Source organism: Phyllostomus discolor, chromosome 6 (assembly GCF_004126475.2).
Source record: "Phyllostomus discolor isolate MPI-MPIP mPhyDis1 chromosome 6, mPhyDis1.pri.v3, whole genome shotgun sequence".
NCBI lineage: Eukaryota > Metazoa > Chordata > Mammalia > Chiroptera > Phyllostomidae > Phyllostomus > Phyllostomus discolor.
In genome coordinates, this window is record NC_040908.2 from 170,982,236 (window position 1) to 171,001,306 (window position 19,071).

Below are 19,071 nucleotides of genomic sequence, written 5' to 3' on the forward strand. Positions count from 1 at the left end.
CCCCAGAAACGGCCCCCAGCAGGTGTTCGAGCAGGGGCCTCAGAGGCGGCCCCCCCCACCCCAGCACAGGCCCTGCCCCAGCCCCCACCCGGCCTGGAGGGCCGAGGCTGCGCTGGCCCCTGGGCCGCACCCCCAGCCCAAAGAGAGGCGCTGGGACCTCTGCCGAGCCTCAGACCCTCCGCGCCTGCCCCGACCGTGAGCTGGCACTCCAGTCCGCCCCAGACCTCCTCGCCCCAGGGGGCGCCAGGGACCCACCTCGGCGCCAGTCAGGGCCCCGCCCCCCACCCTCCCTCCTCCTGGAACGGACCCCGAATTCGGCTTCGGCTTCGGCTGGGCCAGGGACAGTGTGGACAGCCAGCCCAGGCCGTGGGGGCACTGTGAGCTCCGAGGGTCAGTGGGCAGGACCCACCCCAGCGGTTACTGAGGCCCTGGGGGGTGGGGGCCACCCCGGGGGGCCTGGGATGGAGCCCTTAGCCCATCCCACTGTGCCCCCAGCCCTGGGGACTGTCCTCACTGCATAGGGACGGGACTGGGGGGCCTGGCCCTGGGGACTGGGGGGGGGGCAGGAGCCTGGGGGAGCCAGGGGCCCTTCCCAGGGGGGGCCTGCCGGGCAGCCCCACATACTGGGACCCCTCCTCGGCCCGGGACCACGGTTTTCCAGGCCGGGCTCCCGCTGGGGACACAAGAGGACGCACAGCACAGTCCCCTCCCCCGAGTCTAGCGGGGACCCCCTGGGATGGAGGCGGGGGGGGGGGGTCTCCGGGACCTGGGGTCAGTCTGTGGCCCCTCTGGGTGGGGCAGCAGTAGGGACCCGCGGCCCAGGGGCTGACCCGGCCCGCCCCCTGGCCCAGGAGCAGGGTCTCGGCGGTGGGGGGAGCGGGTGGGGGGATGACCCAGGACAGAGACGGCAGGCCGGGCCGTCAGCAGGGGTGGGCACGACAGTGGAGCAGAGCCCACAGATGGGGCCGAGGGCTCCGCCGGGCCAGGGACCCAGGTCCACCCACCCCTGCAAAGTCTGGGACCCCGTCCCACGCTCGGCCGCACCCTCAGACCCCGGTCAGCCCTCAGGGCCGCCGGGCTTCCCCGGGCCTTCCCAAGCAGCCGCCTCGGCGCCCCTCACAGGTGAGGCCGTGGCGGGGGGGGGGGGGGGCTCCACCACATCCTGGACGGAAATAAATACACCAGGAAGTGTCCGGACAAAGCCAGAGCTCCCCCCACCCCCCAAACGGGGACCGGCCGGTCCTTCGCACGGGGAAGACGGTGGAGGACACTGTGGTGCGGCCTCTCTCTGGACGAGCAGCGATGCCCGAGGGCCCCCAGGACACCAGCCCCCTGCCAGAGCCGGACCCGAGGGGGCTGCCCTGGCCTGGGCCCCCGGACCCACCCGCGCCACCCCGCCCAGCCCCACACCCAGCAGTGTTTGCCCTGATGGGACGCGGCTCCCGAGGGTGATGGGACTTTACAGCCTGGCCCGCAGGGAGGAGGCCACAGAGACGTCACGAAACGGGGCCCGAAATGACGGTTCCAGGGCTCTCTGTCCACAAACCCTGACGCATCGGGAAGTGGGGTGTGGGGGGAGCTGCAGGGCGCAGGGGAGGGGCGGCGAGCAAGAGGGGGAGGGGAGGGAGGAAGCAAGGTTGTGGGGGAGGGGTGCCACCCCTCCTGTCTCCTCCGGCGGAGGGACGGTTCATGGCACCCGTTGCCGCCCAGCCTTTGCTCCGACACCAGCCTGGGTGCTGCTCCGAAGGTGTTTTCCAGGGGTGAGCCGATGACCCCCCACGACGTGGGCGGGCCTCACCCAGCCAGCAGAAAGCCTTACGGAGACACTGCGGCCCCGAGGAGGGGAGAGTTCGACAATCCTGCTCCCAACGGTCTGCAGACTCGAGTGGGCAGGGCGTGGGTCTGCGAGCGCCCACCCCTCTGTGAGCGGGGCGTTGAGGTCCCACGGGAGGGCAAAGCACGTTCCGCCTTGTCAGAAACGGGGTCCCCCAGCGTGCCGTGAGAGTGGCGGGTACGATGTCCCCTCCCGCCCGCCGCAAGGGTGGGGCTCCCCACCCCCGGCCTCGTCGGCACTGCTGGGGGCTGGTCCTCTCCGCTGTGGCCGTGCTGACGGGTGCACGGGGCGTCTCCTTAGGGCTTGCGCTGCCCGGCTGTCGGCCAACGGCCACCGTCTTGCCGGTGCGTCCCTGCTGCCCACCTGCCCTCTCTGGCATCGCTGGAGTCTTGCTCCCTCCTCACCAGGCCGTTTGGGTGGGTTTTCAGACGGAGCCCTGGGAGGGATCCTCGATTTCTGGGCATCAGCCCTTCGTCAGGTCAGAGACGCTCTCCGTCCGAGAGGGTGTCCCCCCTTCGCCGAGGCTCGTCTCCTCCTTCTGTCCCCGGGGCCTGTGGCGGTGCCGGCCTTGCTCGTGCCGGCACAGTCCACGTCACCGGGCTGTGCCTCGGGGGCCGGGCGCACGTGACGAGCCTTTCCTCCCACCCTTCCCTCTGGACAGTTGGCACGTGCAGGTCTCACTGGGCCACCTGGAGTTAAGGCCTGCACGCAGCGGGCGGCCTGTCCGGGCGCTGTCCTTCCCCTGATGCTGCTCCTGCCGCCGCCTCTGCTGCTTTGTAAAAAACAACAACAAAACAATGGGGTTTATATGCACCTGCGCGTTCACTTCTGGACCCGACTCCGTTACACTGATCTGTCTGTCCGTCTGTCTGTCTTTGCACCGACCCCACCCTGCTCCGACCTCCGAGCCGTCCCGTCCACACGGCTTGCGTAGCAGCTCCGACCTGGGTGGCCGACGTTGTACCCCCCTCAGCTTCGTCCTTTCTCTGGCCGTCTGGCCGGTCTCCGTCCCCTGCACCTCCGTCTGAACCCCAGGACCACTCCATCCCTTCTACAACTCGGCCCCAACTGCGCAGGTCAGCCTGGGAGCCTCAAACCTTGCATGTGCCGAGTCCCCCGACGCCCCGACAGGGCGCACCCCTCCTCAAGGCTGGGCCTGGTCCCCTGGCAGCAGTCGCGGTCCCCGGTGTGCACCCCAGTCCCAGCTCCCCCAAACCCGGCCGCAGGTCCACCGTGTCCCCGGTCTTCACAGAGACCCAGCCTTGGGGTTCACGGATCTTCTCTGGGGTCTCTCGGGTGCTTCGTCTTCTCTCCCGCCCCATCTCGCCTGGGCCAGGCCGCCCCCACGTGCCTCGGGTTTCGCCCTCCTCTCCTCCCGGCTCCTCAGGTGGAAGCGAGGTCGTCGTCCTGAAATCTCTCTTCCCTCCCGTCGTACCTGTGGGGTGCTCACATCCCCACCATGTCCTGCGCCCCCTCTCAGCTCTGACATTCTGTCTCTGGGGACCCCGAAGACCAGCTCTCGCCCCCGCTCCTGCCCTCCAGCCTCTGTCCAGCCTCTGGACCCTGGGCTGACCGGGGACAGCCCCCCACCTGTACCTCAGACAGAAGGGACCCGGTACAGGAGGCCGGCCCCACGCGCCTTCCCAGCCTCCGCAGAGGGAAGGCCGAGCGCATGCAGACGGGGGGCCTGGGACAGGGAGCAGCAGGGCACGCAAACTGGGCTCGCCCTGGGGGCGGGGGCAGGCGGGTCTCCGGGTGGGCAGGAGGCAGGCTAACTGGACACAGGCCCAGAGGCAGCCTCTCGGAAGGCTGTCCGGGTGCCGCCGCCTCGGTTTCCGTATGGGGTCTGAAGGGGCGGGGCCGGGAGGGGGTCAGGCCGGGCTCGCCACGGGAGGCCTGCCAAGCGCCTGGGGAGGATAAACGTGGGGGCCTGCTCCCGGGGGGCCACTCTGCTCTGTGGCCAGACCTGCCCGTGGGGGCCTCGGCGGGCCTGGGGCTGGGGGCCACGCCGCGGCAAGGTGGCGTGGTGCTCCCGGGAGCAGACGGGGGAGAGAGCCCCCGAACCCTCCCGCTGTCCGTGTGAGACGGGCGTGCGAGGCCCAGCGAGTGAAGGTCTCACAGGAGTCCCAAGGGTGGAGGCAGGCCCCTCAGTCCCGCACGCACGCAGCCAGGCCACAGACCTGGCCCCAGGGGTGGGAAGCCGGGTTCCCAGGTGGGTGCTGTCTCCCTCCCCCACCCCCAGCAGTGCAGGAGCCCCCCACACACACACACCCTGCCCCGTGCCTCCCCCGGTGCACAGGGCCCTTCGGGCTCAGGGACGTCCAGCTGTTTGACCGAGAGACCCGGGTGCCCACGGCCCCCAGGTGTGCGGGGGCGGCCACAGCCCCAGAGTGGCTCGGGGCAGACGGGAGGAGAGAGAAGGTGAAGACGGAGGCTGAGGGGACCACCCACCTCCCGGCCTCGGCGGGGACTGTCGGGGCCGCCCGCACCATCGCCCCAGTTGGCATCTCTCCAGACTCCTGCCACGCGAACCGGTGGCCCTCAGATGTCACTCAGGGGGTGCGGGGGCACGGGCGCACCCACACAGTGAAGGTGGAGAGGGCCAGGCCATGAACCGCCGGGCTGGGGCCTGGGGCACTCAGGTTCCGGCGGGACGGGGGACCTGGCCCCGCATCCCAGTCGGTCTCCGGGCCTCACGGACTCGAGACAGAGGGACACCCTGGCCGCCTGCAGGGGACAGGAGGCCACAGGACACGCTGACCCCGGCGGGGCCCCCTCCAGCCTCTGACGGGACGGGCGCGGGGGCAGGGCTTCCCCGGGGACAATGAGGGCAGCTGGGGGACGCGGGGGCCGGGGGTCCGCCGGGGCAGCAGGGGAGGCCGGTCGGGACGCCCGCCTCAGGCTCCGAGGCCCCCAGGCTGAGCCCGGAGCCTCCTCAAAGGGGCCTCCGCGCCAGGCGGGCCGGCCGTCTGCAGCGATGGCGCTGGGAGGGCATGGGGACAGTGGGGACAGTGGGGGCAGTGGGGACAGTGGGGGCCCAGGGAGCTGCTGCTGCTGCTGCTGGGAGCGCGAGGCCCTGCAGCCACCGCGGGCGCCGGACCAGGTCTGGCACGTTGACACGGAATGACCCGGGGACCCGCAGTCCCGCTCTGGGAACAGCCCCCACGGGAGGGAAGAAACGCCTGCCCTCGAATCCACGGCAGCTGGTCACGGCAGCCGCGGTGGGGGCGGCCTGCCTGTCCGTGGACAGGGGACGGACACACGGGACGTGGTCGGCCCGCCCGGTGGAGCGGCGCCCAGGAGCGGGACGCAGAGCGGCAGACCCCTGTGGTTTCGCTCACAGGGGGCCCCACAGACGTCGGGTTCAGAGACAGAGAGCGGGAGCTGGGGGCCGGCGGGGAGCAGGTGTGGAGTGGCGCCGGAGCGTCAGCGGGCAGACGGAAAGTTCTGGAGACGATGGAGGGGTGGCCGCACAGCGGTGTGAGTGCGCCTCTTGCCGCTGGGCCGTGCCCTCGGGTGGTGAGGATGGGAAGTTTTATGCTCTGTGTAGGCCCCCACGGTGGAAAATAAAAATTGTGCCCCAGCTGGCGTAGCTCAGTGGATTGAGCGCGGGCTGCGAACCAAAGCGTCGCAGGTTCGATTCCCAGTCAGGGCACATGCCTGGGTTGCAGGCCATGGCCCCCAGCAACCTCACATGGATGTTTCTCTCTCTCTCTCTCTCTTTCTCCCTCCCTTCCCTCTCTAAAAGTGAATAAATAAAATCTTTAAAAATAAATAAGTAAATAAGTAAAAGTTTTTAACACAGGGCCCCGGCCAGGGAGCTCGGCTGGTCTGAGCGTCGTCCCGATGCACCGAGGCTGCGGGCTCGACCCCCCAGTCAGGGCGCACACGGGAACCAACCGTGAGAACACGGGGGAGCGGGACCACAGATCGATGCCCCCTCCCTCCCGCCCCTTTCCTCTCTCTCTCTCTCTCAAAAAAAAAAAAAAGCCGTTTTAAAAAGAGACAATTTAAGTAACAAGTGAGTAAATGCAGCTCAGGTGGCCAGGCCCGGGGAGGTGACCGAGGGGGCAGCTCTGTGGAGTGGGGTGGGGGGCTCTGGACGGGCTGGCGCCTGTGCAGGGGGTGCCCCTGCCCCCCCCCATGTCTGGGTCTCCCCTGAAGGCTCTCCCACTTGGCAAGAACGCGTCCGCGGCAGGACCAGGAGGGTGGGCCCCACGGCCGCCCTGGGAGGCGCCCGGACTGAGGGAGGCTGAAAGCAGCGAGGAGCACGCTGCATGCTCACGTAGGAACAGTTTCACAAAAACGTTTCTTTTCTCCAACGAAAACCTCAGCGAGGCGAGCGGCGTGAGCGCCCTCCCGCGGCCCCCGCGAGACGTGGACGAGGACGTCGGCCGCACGCACTCCCTCCTGGGACCCCACACCGCCCCTGACCGGCGGCGGGCGGGCGGTCCCTGAGGGCGGAGGGCCGTCTGGACCGAGGATGCACCAGCGCACGTCACCCAGTCACGCCAGGACCCCGGGCTCCTGGCTCTGGGGAGTGGGGAGGGAGGGCGCTCTGGTCCCCAGAGTCATGGACGTCCCCCACGCGGACACACCCCCTCCCCGACAAGGGGCGCTGGCCCCACGTGCTCACATCCCCTCGTGCCCGTCACGACCGTCTGGGGGTCGGAAAGCCTCCCGCCCGGGCGGCAGGCTCCAAGACCCCAGTCTCCACCAGAGGAGGCTGTGGTGACCTCCCGGCGGCAGCGGAGCCCGCCCACCGCTGCCTGTGAAGGGACGGGCCCTCACCCACCCCAGAGCAGAGGCCTGCCAGGACCCAGGTGGAGGAGCCTCGGCCAGTGCACGAGTGAGCTCCTGGGGGCAGCACCCACGGCCGGGCAGCTGGGTGCGCAGACCGGTGGCAGGACATGAGGAGCCATGGGGGACACGTGCCACCGGGCCCCCATCCGGCTCGGGGTAGCTGGTGGCCGAGAGGACCCCAAGCAAGCCCCGCCTTTCCCGGGACCCGGGCTCCCTGCCTGTCTACTGGCCACCTCTCCAGTGGGTGCCGGGCCTGCAGCCCCCGGGCCCAGGTTTGGGGGTGGCCCTGGGGGAGCCTGCCTCCCGCCTGTCCCCGGCCAGGGCCGGTGGGCAACCCCACCAGCTCCTTCAAGGAACAAACAACAGGGCCGGTCCCAGGGCGGGGCTGACAGCTGCGTGCCAGGCCGGGGGGAAAGTCCACCAGGGAGGGTCAGCGGTCCACACCACAGCCCCCGCCCTGCCCGGTTTATGGTCAGGTCCTGTTACGGGCACAGGTCCAGCACCCCCGCCCTTCTAGCACCTTCCGGGAACCAGTCAGGGCCACAGGAACTGGTGTCTTGGGGGCCACGGTGCAGGGCTGATGGGAGTGACTTTGCTTCTCACTCACCGGAGACGGGGGGTTGGGTTGGGGGGGCCGGCAGCCGTCCCCCCGGGGCCCAGCGCAGCATCGGGGCAGCAGCTGAGGCAGCAGGGAACAGGCAGCACCCAGCTGGGCACCCCAGGGTCCAGGCTGCCCTCTGGCCCAGTGAGGGGACACCCCGGATATGACCAGAGAGGGTGGGTTCCAGCGCCTGTGTCTCATGGGCACACACTGGGGGTGCGGCCCTGTGGGGACCCACCGGCCTCCCTGAGCCCCATGTATTAAATCAGCTGGGGTTGGGGAGGGGAAATCGGGGGGTCAGCCCAGCAGGGTCCGGCCTCACAGAGTTGGGTCAGAGGGCTTCAGGGAGAGAGGCCGGGGTGGGCTTCAGGAGTTCAGGGGTGGGGTGCAGGGCTGGGCCTGGGCTAGCGAGTCAGGGCCACGGGGCCCGAGCAGGGGCGTGCGGTGGGCTTTAGGGAGGGAGCCGGGGGGGGGGGGGGAGGGGTTACACTCAGGCCCGGGGGTCACACTCGAGGGCACGGGCAGCCACCAGACGGGGCAGGCGGAGGCGACTCCTCCCCGGTCAGCTGGGCGGGGGCCTCCCTGTCCCACGTCCTTCCTTCCGCCACACCCAGCAGGCCATCCTTCCAGGCAGTGCCCAGGCGGCCGCAGGGGACCAGCTGCCCTGGGGCCCAGAGCCTGGGTGAGGCCCACAGGCACCTTCTCAAGGGTGGGGCGGGTCCTCAGGTGGGGTCCAGGCAGCCCCTCCGGGCCCTGCCCCAGGTGGGGCGATGGCTCCCCCAGGCTGCCCTCTGCAGGAGCCCAGGGCCTCAGCCACAGGGCAGGCCACGGGCCGGCCCCTTCCTTCAGGCCCAGCTCTGGGTTCCATGTCCACGGTCACCCCCACCCCAAGCCCCTGCAGCAGCCCAACAGGCACCCTGGGGAGCAGCACACAGCCAGGGGAGCTCAGCTGGAGCCCCCAGTCGAGGCCGGTTCTGGGGATCCGGACCTGCAGGCCCCCACGGGCCCTCTGGAGCCAGCTCACAGTTTGCCCTCGGTGGGCTCCGCAAACAGCTGGCGCTTAGCAGACGTTTTCAGTGGTGGATGGAGGGCAGGGCCACTGCCCTCTGTGCCCCTGGGGGCACCACCTCCTGCCCCCACCTGTCCCCTGGGGAAAGGGGGGGGCTTCCAGGAGGCTCATGAGGACACAGGCAGTGACCCTGGGGAGCCCCAGCCCAGGGGGGCCCGTGAGGTGGGTGCACGGCTGTCTGCGGCGGGGGGGGGGGGGGTGCCTCAGACCAGGCACGATCCCTCAGCTGCCCCGACAGCAGGACCAACCACACTGACCACCAAGACGAGCTGGGCCTGAGGGCCACATGCGCCAGGTACCCCGAGGGCAGGCCCCTCCCTCAGCTAGCTGGGCCCCCCACTCCGTGGGGAGCTGTGCTGACCCTCGGTCGGGGGTCTCCAGCCCGGCCCCGGCCCAAGGAGCCTTGTTGGGAGGGTCCCGTCCCTGGGGAGGGCCCAGCACAGGGACCGCGCCCAGGGACATGTGTGACGGGGGTGGCCAGCAGCGCCCGGATTTGGGGGCCTGTGCCACATCGACCTGAAGACCCGTGAGAAGCCAGGAGGGCGGGCGCAGGAGGAGCTGGCCTCCACCCCGGGCCCACCCACCGGCCGCCCCACTGAACCCGCCCCCCCAGACGCCCCCAGACGTGGCGGGCGCTCAGCTCAGTAAACGTGCAGAGTCCCGGGCCAGGCCCCTGAACGGGGACCAGCACCCCAAACCACCATCAGCAGAAGCCCTGACCCCCAAGAGGCAGGCCTGGGGGCCCGGTGGGGGCACGGCAGCCCAGGCCCTTGCTCTCGCCTGGGGCGCAGCGCGGCGGGGGCAGGGGCAGCAGTGCCTGTGGGCAGACCCTGGGCCACAGTCAGGCCCGGGCTTGGGGCCAGGGCCCCTACAGAGGGGGTGTCAGGGTGAAGGGAAGCAGTTCGGGTGGAGGTGGTGCTGAGGAGGGAGAAGCGAGGGCAGGGTGCCTCCCGACTTCCCAGACGCGCCGGGGGAGCCCCCACCCCAAGGCCTTGGTGAGCGGGGCTCCCAAGGGGCTGGAGCCTGGGGACAGTCCTCTCGGTGGACATTCCTGCCGTCCTGGCCAGGTCACGTGGCACCGATGTCACCCAGGACCTCGTGAGCACCCGGTGGGGACCGGCCTCCTGTGTCCGGGGTCTCGAGCTGGAGCTGCCCCTTCTGAACATTCACAGGAAACGGGGGGCTCAGTATAGCCACGGAGAACTGGGGGGCACCCCAAGTCCCTTGGGTCAGGTTCACCCCAGTGCCACCGCCCCCCCCCCCGCCCGAGTCCCACACAGGCAGGGACTCGGGCCCCCTGTGCCGCCTCACTGTCTGCGTCGACCCACCTCAGTGTTTCCTCTGAGCCCAGGGGGCTCCTGCAGCTGGATGTTTGGGGACCTCGCCACCCCCACCCCCAGGCGCCACCACTGCGCCTCAGCCCATAGCACGCTTTAGCGGGGGGCGTGCCGATGCTGACACCCGCCAGCAGGGGGCGCCCAGAGCACACACTCGTCGTGAGGGATTGTGCGGCGTGCAAGGCGCTGGGCGTGGGCATTTGAGCCCTCGTGTGAAGGGACGTGCGAGCAGGTGAGCACATGTGGGCCCCTACACGTGTGTAAGCAGTGAGCGTGTGCACAGGACCGGACACGTGTGTGGGGACCCTGCCCCTCAGGGACCCGCCTCACCGCCCTCGGTGGTCAGAGGACCTGCCGTGGCCGCCGACCCCACCCATCCCTCCACATCGAAGCCCCGTGGCCACAGCCCCTCTGCGTCTGTGGGCCCCGCCCAGCCACCTGCCGGCCCAGGCGCCCCACAGGGCCCTGCGCACCCGCCCCCCGGGACACACGGGTCTCATCAGCTGTGGGGTGGGCACACGGCTGGGCCCCAGGGGGTCTGCCCCCCTCCCCGCCCCCGCACGGCTGGAGCAGGTCACTCGCCTCTCTCTGCCTCGGTCTCCCCCTCCGTACACGGAGACGGGTTCTCTCTCCCTGCGGTGGACACAGGCAGGGCCCCCGGTGCACGATGGCTGGGCAGTGTGTGTGTCACTGCACACACACAGGGACCCTTTCATGTGGCAGGACACACTCAGGGGGCACTCAGCGCCCAGCGACTCGGCCGCCTCCCTCTGCTGCGGCCCCGGGGCCCACCCTGCTGGCCCTGCCGCCCCGGGGCCTGTGTGGGGAGCCGCGGGGGGACGCTCCCGGGACTCGGCTGAATCCAAGGCCGATCTCAGCCCTGACGGCCTCCCGGCTCCAGAGGGGCCCCGCAGCCCCACCTGCGCGGCTCGGGGACGGTCAGGGCCCTGCGGCCTCGGCCCCCACCCAGTTCCTCCTGAGGCTGCGACCCGCCCAGCCTGGGCACCCCCCCCCCCAGAAAAGCCAGAAGGACCCACACTGGTGGGACAGGTGACGTGTGAGCATGAAGACGCAAGCGCCGTGGGGGCTGGGCAGCGCCCAGAATTGCCACCTCCCGCTGGAGAGGGCGTACGGCGGGCGCCGGGCCCTGGCACGCCTGCCTCTGTCCCCTGAGGAGGAAGCCGGCCCCAGGAGGCTGTGTCCTGGCGGGAACGCATGCTCCCCCCCACCCCCAGACTGTCTGGCTGGTCAAGTAACTCAAGTGAAGCACAACAGACGAACCTAATGTTACAGAACAAACAAGGGGGGGGCCTGAGACGATATAAAGAAGCCCCCAGGTCCGTTATGTCCGCCACCAGAGGAAAGACGTCTCTCAATGCCAGAGATTTGTGAAAAGGAAAAGGAAACGTTTATTTACTGCTATACAGACTTAAAGTAGGGACCTAATGTCTTCACCAAAAATCTTAAAGTCCCTCAAAGCACCCAAATAGACACAGTCCTTCCTTCCTTCCCCCTTTGCCCAGTCCAGAGTACTGTATCTCCTAAAGCTGCGGGGGCCCCCACTCTGGCAAAGGCACATGGTCCTCTCTCCACGGGCCACGGGAGTCCCCGCTCTGCCAGAGCCGCGTGGTTCTCTCCCTCAGGGCCACGAGAGTCTTCACTCTGCTGAAGCTGTGGGGTTCTCTCTTGCAGGGCTGCGCATGGTTCTCCCCCTCCAATGGCTGCCGCGTCTCGGTTTAAATCCCGGCGCCAATCTCCCTCTGAAGCCCCATTTCCGGCTCCTCTCACAATTGGCTACAGCTGCCAGATTCTGGGCAGGTGTGGCCCTGTGGTGTGGAGCCAATGATCTCCAGGCTCTTCTGGATCTTATTACAGATCCCTATTTGAGGCTCCCCTCTTGGCTGCACCGTTACACTAAGGAGGCCGAGTCTCGCCACGTGCATGAGAAAAGGGAAAGAGAGAGAAACATCAATGTGCGGTTGCTGGGGGTCATGGCCTGCAACCCTGCAAGCATGAGCCCTGACTGGGAATCGAACCTGCGATGCTTTGCTTCGCAGCCCACGCTCAGTCCACTGAGCTACGCCAGCCAGGACAAAATCTTTTTAAAAAGGCATTGACTTCAGACTTCAGAGAAAAGCAAGACCTGCCCTGGCCAGTGCAGCTCAGTAGCTGGGCACCGTCCCGTAACCAAAAGGTGGTGGGTTCTATCCCCGGTCCAGGCATGCACAGGAGGCAACCAATCAACGCTTCTTGCCGCACATCAGCGTTTCTGCCTCGCCCTTCCTCTCTCTCTGCAAAAGCAGTGAACAACAGGTGTGTGGGTGGGGTCCCCACGATGGGGTTAGTGCCCTTGAGGGGAGACCCCAGAGCCACCTTCCTGTCCCTGTGTCCCCACAGGAGGACACGGCAAGAAAGCACCACCTCCCACCGGGAAGAGGCCTCGCCCACCCAGCCTGCCGGCCCCAGACTCAGACTCCAGGGCCGGGGGAGCCGGCGCCTGTGGTTGACGGGCCACCCACGCAGGTGCTTCGTGGCAGCAGCCTGAGCTGGACGCGCCCCATGCGTATGCCCCAGTGCCACCCCCACAGGCTCCCAAGCAGGGTCACCAGCAGGGCCAGTGTTTGCCACCCTCCCCAACGCCCCCCTCAGAGGCCACCACCGCTAACCTGCCACCCCTGCGCTTGCCTGAAAGGCAAGGGCCACCCAGACAATCCCGCCCAGGCCTGAGGCTCGCCCGTCCTGCAGCGGGGCCGGCCCCACCTTCCACCCGGCCAGCCTTCTCTGGTTGCTCTCTGCTCCCTGTCCGCCGGCAGCCGGCACAGACCGGCAGGGGGCGGGCGAGGGCCTGCGCATCCAGGGTGGGGGTGGTTCTCAGGGCTGGGCGGGAACAGGCCAGGGCTAAGGGCTCGGAGGTCCCTCCAGACACAGGGACACGAGCCAGTGAGCGTCAGAGGGGCAGCCCGGGGTCCCCACGATGGGGCTGGAGGGTGTGCGAGCAGGAGGCAGCATTTGGGGGTGCTGGTCGTGTGGTGCCCACTGTAGCCACAGTGCGGCCAGAGGTGCTGAGAGGGGGCAGAATCAAGGGGTCAAGCGTGGCGGCCAAGCTGAGGGGGTGGGCCGAGCCTGCACTGGGTGGGGCCACCCTGGACGCTGCCCAAAGCTCCCGGCCAGGCCCCCCCGCCCAGGGAGCAGTTTCCCCACCCCACCCCCCCGAGCTGAGCCCTCCCTGATGGGCAGGGTGGGTGGGCTCCACCCGCCCACCTGGCTCAGGCTCCCCATAGCTGCCGCCCCCTCCTGACACTGGCTCCTGCCGTCTGTGGTGTCCCCGTCGGGGCCCAGCCCAGGGCCGGCACCTAAAACGGACCAGAAGGCCCACGGGGCTGGCCTGCGGACAGCGTTCAGGGAGCACCGGCCCGCTCACCACACAGCCCCACCGAGCCCATGGCAGCCGGACGCACGGACAGCAGTGTCCCGGCTACGGGCTCCCGAACCACCCTGGCCGGGAGCTGGCCGCCACCAGGACCCCCTCCTGCAGCCCCAGGTGTGGTGTCCTTCCTCCTCACCTGACGGCCACACTGTGGGGCAGCAGGGAGTGGTCAGTGCTGAGGCTGCCCTGCGGGGGGCCCGAGCCCAGAAGGAGGGGCAGGGGACCAGGTGGGGAACAGTGTCACCCCAAATTCAGGCCCGGGAGGCAGAGGCTGAAAGTGCAAATGTGGGGGCCAGGCGCCCGTGGCATCAGCTGGGGGAGGGCGTCGGGGTGGGCGTCGGTCCATGGGGGTGGTGAGAACCCTTCCTGGGGCCTGTCGGCCCGCCTGTGGTGCTGGCTCGGGGCGGGGGCCTGGAGGAGAGAACCTGGGGGCCCGATGGGCCTGCAGCCCTGGGGCGAGGGTCCCCCGTGAGGCAAGATTACAGGGAGAAGGGGCTGCAGGCCACCGGGCAGAAGTCCGGACCTGCTCGGGTGGCGGCACCTCCCGGGCCTCCCCAGGTGCCCAGCAGTGGGCAAGAGACAGCTCCCAGACTGGGCGACACCTCAGCCCCACCAGCCAGGGGTCCGGGGCGGTCCTGGCTTTGCGCCCAGTCGGCGGGCAGTCCTGTGGGCAGTCCTGCGGGCTCTGCCGTGGACAGCCCACCCTGCCGGCTGCCTCACAGCCTCCTGCCCGCCGCCCGGGCCCCACCACGGACAGGCGAGGGCAGCCAGCCAGCTCCAGGCACGGCCGCACGGAGGCCAGGTCCACGCCCACGTTGGGGTGCTTCCCCAACTCGCCCGAAAGCCACTGCTGTCGGCCCTTTGATGTGACCGGCAGTCAGTGCAGCCCCCTGTGGGGCAGGGAGGCCCCCCGCACCCCCCCCGGGAACGCCACACCTGACTGGGGGGGTGGAAGGGTGGGCCGACCAGCGTGGACTCCGGCACCTCGTGGCCCGCGTCCAGCACACCCGGGGCGTGGGGGCTTTCTGCCCGCTCCGGAGCTTCCGGGAACACCTGCTCAGGGTGAACACCAAGCGGTCCCCAGGCTCCCCGTCCCTGGCAAAGGCCCAGTCGGGGCGGCCCCGCGGCCAGGGCCGCAGGGACAGGGCCCGTCTGCCTCATTAAGCCGCAAGCGGGAAGCGGCAAGCGGTGTGCGGGCCCTTCCCCCGGTCACGGGCTCCCAGGCTGGGCCAGGCCTCAGGGCCCACAGGGCTCCCTGCCTCAGAGCAGCCTGGCCCAGGGGGCCGGGGGGGGGGGAGGGGGACCGGGCGCTGCTCAGGGCGGGCCGCGCCCACGGGGGGCCCGGCGGGGGTCCGAGCTGGGGTGTGAGGGCGCACAATCGCCCCCTTGTCCGGCCGCAGGTTCCGCTTCCCGAGGCCGGCCAGCGGGATGTGCTCTTATCGCTGAGGCCGCGGGGAACAATGGCCGCACACACGCTTATCTCCCCGCTGTTTGCTCAGCGTGTTTGAGCGCTCCCAGGTCAGCCACCAACACGCCATTCTCCGAGGCTCCCCAGGAGGCCCCCCACCCCCCGAGCGGTCCACCAACCGAAGCGCCTGAGGCCGGGCACCCCTGCGGTCACAAATCCTGGAACACGCAGCATGGGTTTTTCCAGGAAACTCAAACCGCATCTCACACGGGTACACAGATGCATGCATGCATGCAAGCACGGGTGTGCCTACATGCCCACAAACACATGCACGGCACACAGTTACACGTGCACACACAGCATGCGCACAGCAGTTACACGTGTGCATGTTCTCACCCAGCACATGCATGACAGCACATGTGGACACGTATGCACATGCTCACACACGGTGCGCGAACAGCACACACACCTGATGCACAAACAGCAGACATACACACTCACATGGGTACATGATGCAGGCACACACATGTGCACGCAGCACACACACATGCATGAGCATCTCGGTCCAGGCTCTGGGCAGGGGCCCCATTGCTGTCCAGGCGACATCCAAACCCCCACCAGGGTCACACCTGTGTCCCTCAAGGTGCCAGGGGTGACACTGGAGACCCCAACACAGCCCCGGCCCCTCCCCAGGCCCTGCAGTGCGGTGACCCAGGAGTGTCTTGAGACCCCGGTTCCCAAAGACAGCCCCCCTCGGGGTGAGGCACCGCTGAGAAACCCCACAGCTCCCGATGGGGGGCGCTGAGTAGAGATGGGCGACGGACGGCAGCAGAGCGGGGAGCTGGGCGACACTGGGGGTCGTGGGGAGGCCCCGAGGAGCAGCCAGGCCAGGGCCTTGGGGCAGGTGCCTGTGGGAGGGTGGCAGGCCGGCCGGTGGCGGAGCAGCATGCCCCTGGGGGGCAGGTGAAGCCGCTGGGGGCCCTGCACCACGGGCCGCCGGACAACAAGGCTCAGGGCTCAGTTCCACCGAGAGCCCAGCCACGGGGACCCCAGGGAACAGCCTCGCTCCCCACCGCAGGCCACACCCAGGCCCCGTGTGGCCCCGTGTGGCCCCGTGTGGTGGGAGATGGCCCAGGCGGCCCTCACAGCAGAGGTCCGGCTCCCAAGTGCTTTCCCACCGGGGCTCTGGGCCCCCCACGCTGCCCGCCTGAGGTCTGACACATCACCTCCCCTCGGACCCACTTGCAGGCACCAGCCCTTCACAGCCGGGCCAGGACGGAGGCCTGCGGGAATGCCCACCCTTGTCGCCGTGAGACCCCTGGAGCCTCAAGAGCCCCCAGGACTGCAGGGACTCTCCAGGGATGGGGAGCCCCCCGGGGGGGCCCTGGCAAAGCCTGGCCCCTTCTCCCTCTGCCCCTCGCTGCAGTGGACCCAGCAGGGCACCCGAGGACCTCCTCCCCCAGTCCTGCGAGGGCTCCAGCCTCTCGTTCGCTGGGTGGGGTGCACGCCTGGGCCCGGGGTTCCGGGGCCGCTCGAGCTTAAGGGGAGAGGAACGGGACGGCACCTGGGGACGGCATCTGGCACCCGAGGGCCAACAGCTCACTGAGCGCAGTTTCTGTTAGAACAATTTTCTATTAAAACTAAAGTTTACTTCGGGTAAACAGGTGGCACCTCCTGCGTTTGTGTGGCTGGGCCTCCAGCTGTGGGGAGGGGCAGCTGAGCCCGACCACGCGGGCCCAGGGGTCTGTGACCCTGTGCGCAGCCCCACGTGGGGGCTGGGGGCTGGGGCCTGGGGCCTGGGGCCTGGGAGTGGCCAGCAGCCCAGACGCAGCTTCTTGGTGGAAGGGGCCCCGTGTCTCCGAGGGAACAGAACCACCCTTAGAAACGGGGAGTCCCCCCAAGTCAGGCCCCGAGTTCCCACATGGGGTCCCACTTGGGGCTGGGCTGCTCTGGAGGGCAGTCAGGCCCACACTGCTCCCCAGCTGAGAGAGAGACCCACAGAGAACCCAAAATACAGGTCCGTGACCTGGACCCTCCCCTCCCCCAACCACAACCCTCACCCTGACCCTTAGCCCGATCCCTCGAGGTGCCAGCACACGTCCTACCCACGGACAAAGGCCCTGGCCTGCCACCCCTGCTCCCAGAGAGGCCGCCCCCAGGGGCCACGCCGCCCTCCCCGGGGGCCGGCAACCTGAGGCTGGCACGACCCCACGGAAATGCCCCGGATGGGAGGCCCCCCGAGGCCGCCTGACGCTGCTGCTCTTAGGAGTCCAAGAGCTCGGGGGGTTGGGGGGCAGAGAACAGTCCTGGGGGCCCCTGGGTGCAGCATGGCCACTGCGCCCCAGGACCGGAGTCCCAGGAGACTGTCCCGGCAGGTGGTGTCAGCCTCCAAACCGCTGTCCTGTCCGAGCCCCACAGCAGCCGGCTGCCCAGTGCGACGGCCTCGCCCCTGGGACCCCGCCAGATCTGCCTGCCGCGGTCTCCCTGTCGGGCATGGGGGTGGGGCCCGGCATGCCGGTGCCTTCTGGGGGTCCTGAGGTCTGGAGGAGCAGAACCCACCCAGGAGCTGTGCCAACACTTGGGGCTCCCCGGCTGGGCGGGCAGTGCCCAGGCTGACCCCCGGAACCATCTCCCAGGACAGCAGCCCCCCGAGGTCACAGCCTGGAGCACACGGGGGAGGTGTCTGCAGGATCCTGGAGGGAGGTGCCAGCCCCCTGCTCGGAAGCGCGCGATAATGGGAACAATTTTCCCAAGACGTGCGAGTCCTGATAAACCAGCGCCCGAGATCCTGTTTGGCTGCCGCTGCACCCGGCTAGCGGTGGCAATCACAGGGCTGGAGCGTGGGGTGTGGGTGGGCGAGGCAGGGGCAGGGCCGGCCGCCCCTACATAAGGCGTCCCTGGCGGGCTGTCCTGCCGCATAGGTGCCGCAAGCCTGCCCGGCGTCCAGCGGCGGGAGGGGCCCGGTCCCGCGGTGACCTCTCTCCTCCACTCACCATGCTGGGGCCGCAGCTGCTGCTGCTCCTGTCCTGCGGGGGCGCCCTGCTCTGTGCCGGTGAGTGCGGGCCTGTGGGCTGTGCCCAGGGGACGGCCGGGGCCCCTGGGGGCCCCTGGGCACGGGAGCGCCTGCCCGGTTGCTCCCCTCTCCAGTGCGGCTGAAGGCGGACTGGCCTCGGGGACGTGGGCGGATGGGAGGCCCTGGTCCGTCTGTGGCCAAGGCCTGGGCTGGCTGGCCAGTGAGGGTCAGAGGGCACCGCAGCCAAGGGCCCAGGAGGACGGACTCAGGGCCGCAGTGGGTGGGGGTCCCACAGGGACCCGGAGTGTCAGGGCTCCTGCCGGGCAGACGGTGGGGGCTCAGTCTGGAGCTGGGCACTCCCACCCTCCCGCTGGGCCAGGGGTCCTCAAGGGCTGCCAGGGGTCCACCAGGGGGGCCATGGTGATGTGAGGCCACAGAACCCCTGTGGAGAACCGGCTCCATGGGTCCTGGCTGGGAATGATGACCGGTCGGTGGGCACGGGGCCTCAGTCTCCCTGTCCGTGGAGGTGGGGCCACGAGCCCACCCAGTCCCACCCACGGGCCCCCTTCCTCCTCTCCACCACCGCATCCTCGTCCCTTCCGACCAGCACCCAGCACCGCCGACACCACAGGCTCACGGGTGGCTCCCACCACACCTGCCCCAGCCCTGGGAAAGGTCGCTGCGGGGTGAGGGGGCCCAGGGGGAAGGCCCTCCTCAGTGACCGCTGGCACCAGGCACCGTGCCTTCTCTGCCTGCCGGAGAGTCCAGGTGGCTGAGCCCAGGGGGACTCAGCCCTCCTCTCCCCTTAGTCCTTGGCCTGCTGTCCCCTCCCTGGTGGCCCCATATCCCTACCAGCCTCCCCAGGGAGGCAGGCAGTGGGCCCAGGTGCAGGGGCGGGCTGCAGACACCAGCCCTGGGGGCTCCCTGGGCCCACCCCACACCCTCCCTCCAGGCACAGCCATTCCCACCAGGAGTGGCTGGGTGCCCTGAGGACCCCAGCCCGGCCGAGGGCCCAGAACGGGGGGAGGGGCAGGCCTGCAGGCTTGGGGAGCCAAGGGCACCCAGGCTGTGCATGGGTCAGGATGGGGGTGGGGGGGCAGGCTCTGGTCGGAGTCTCAGCACCACCTTTGCTGACCTAGGACAGAGGGGGGCGGGGGGAGGGGCCCTGCCCTCCGGGACCGGAGGCCTGAGGTGTGATGCCTGGGGACTGGGGCCTGAGGTGGGGGGCCCGGGAAGGAGGCCCCTGCGAGGCCAGGCCTGAGCCAGACCAGGCAGGGGCAGCGGGGCCACCCAGCGTGCAGAAGGAACAGCGAGGGATCCGGCCGCTGCAGGGCCGGTCTGGAGCCGGGGGGCTGACAGCCAGCCACCCTGCAGTTGCGGGGGCCCCGGCTGGGGCTCAGCGCCTGCTCCAACAGCGGTGGGGAGTGCGGCCCGAATCCTGGGCATCTCCAAAGGAGCCCCCGCTGCTGAGGTGTGTGGGGGTCGCAGTTCAGACAGAGCGGAAGGCCACGGGCCCGGGGGTGGGGGGGACACAGCAGATGGAAGGGCGGGAGGGACATGTGACAGGGCTCTGGGGGGC

The 19,071-nt window shown here is 69.6% G+C and overlaps 1 protein-coding gene across 1 annotated transcript in view; it reads left to right on the plus strand.

Moving 5' to 3' along the window:
- Positions 1-17,447: 17,447 nt before the first annotated feature.
- The window catches only part of MUC6 (mucin 6, oligomeric mucus/gel-forming), a 29,058-nt gene continuing 27,434 nt past the window's right edge, over positions 17,448-19,071 (plus strand). Inside the window, exon 1 of the mRNA XM_036030039.1 lies at positions 17,448-17,531. Coding sequence (XP_035885932.1) covers positions 17,474-17,531 — 58 coding nt within the window. The 5' untranslated portion in view covers positions 17,448-17,473. The remainder of the gene's footprint in view (positions 17,532-19,071) is intronic.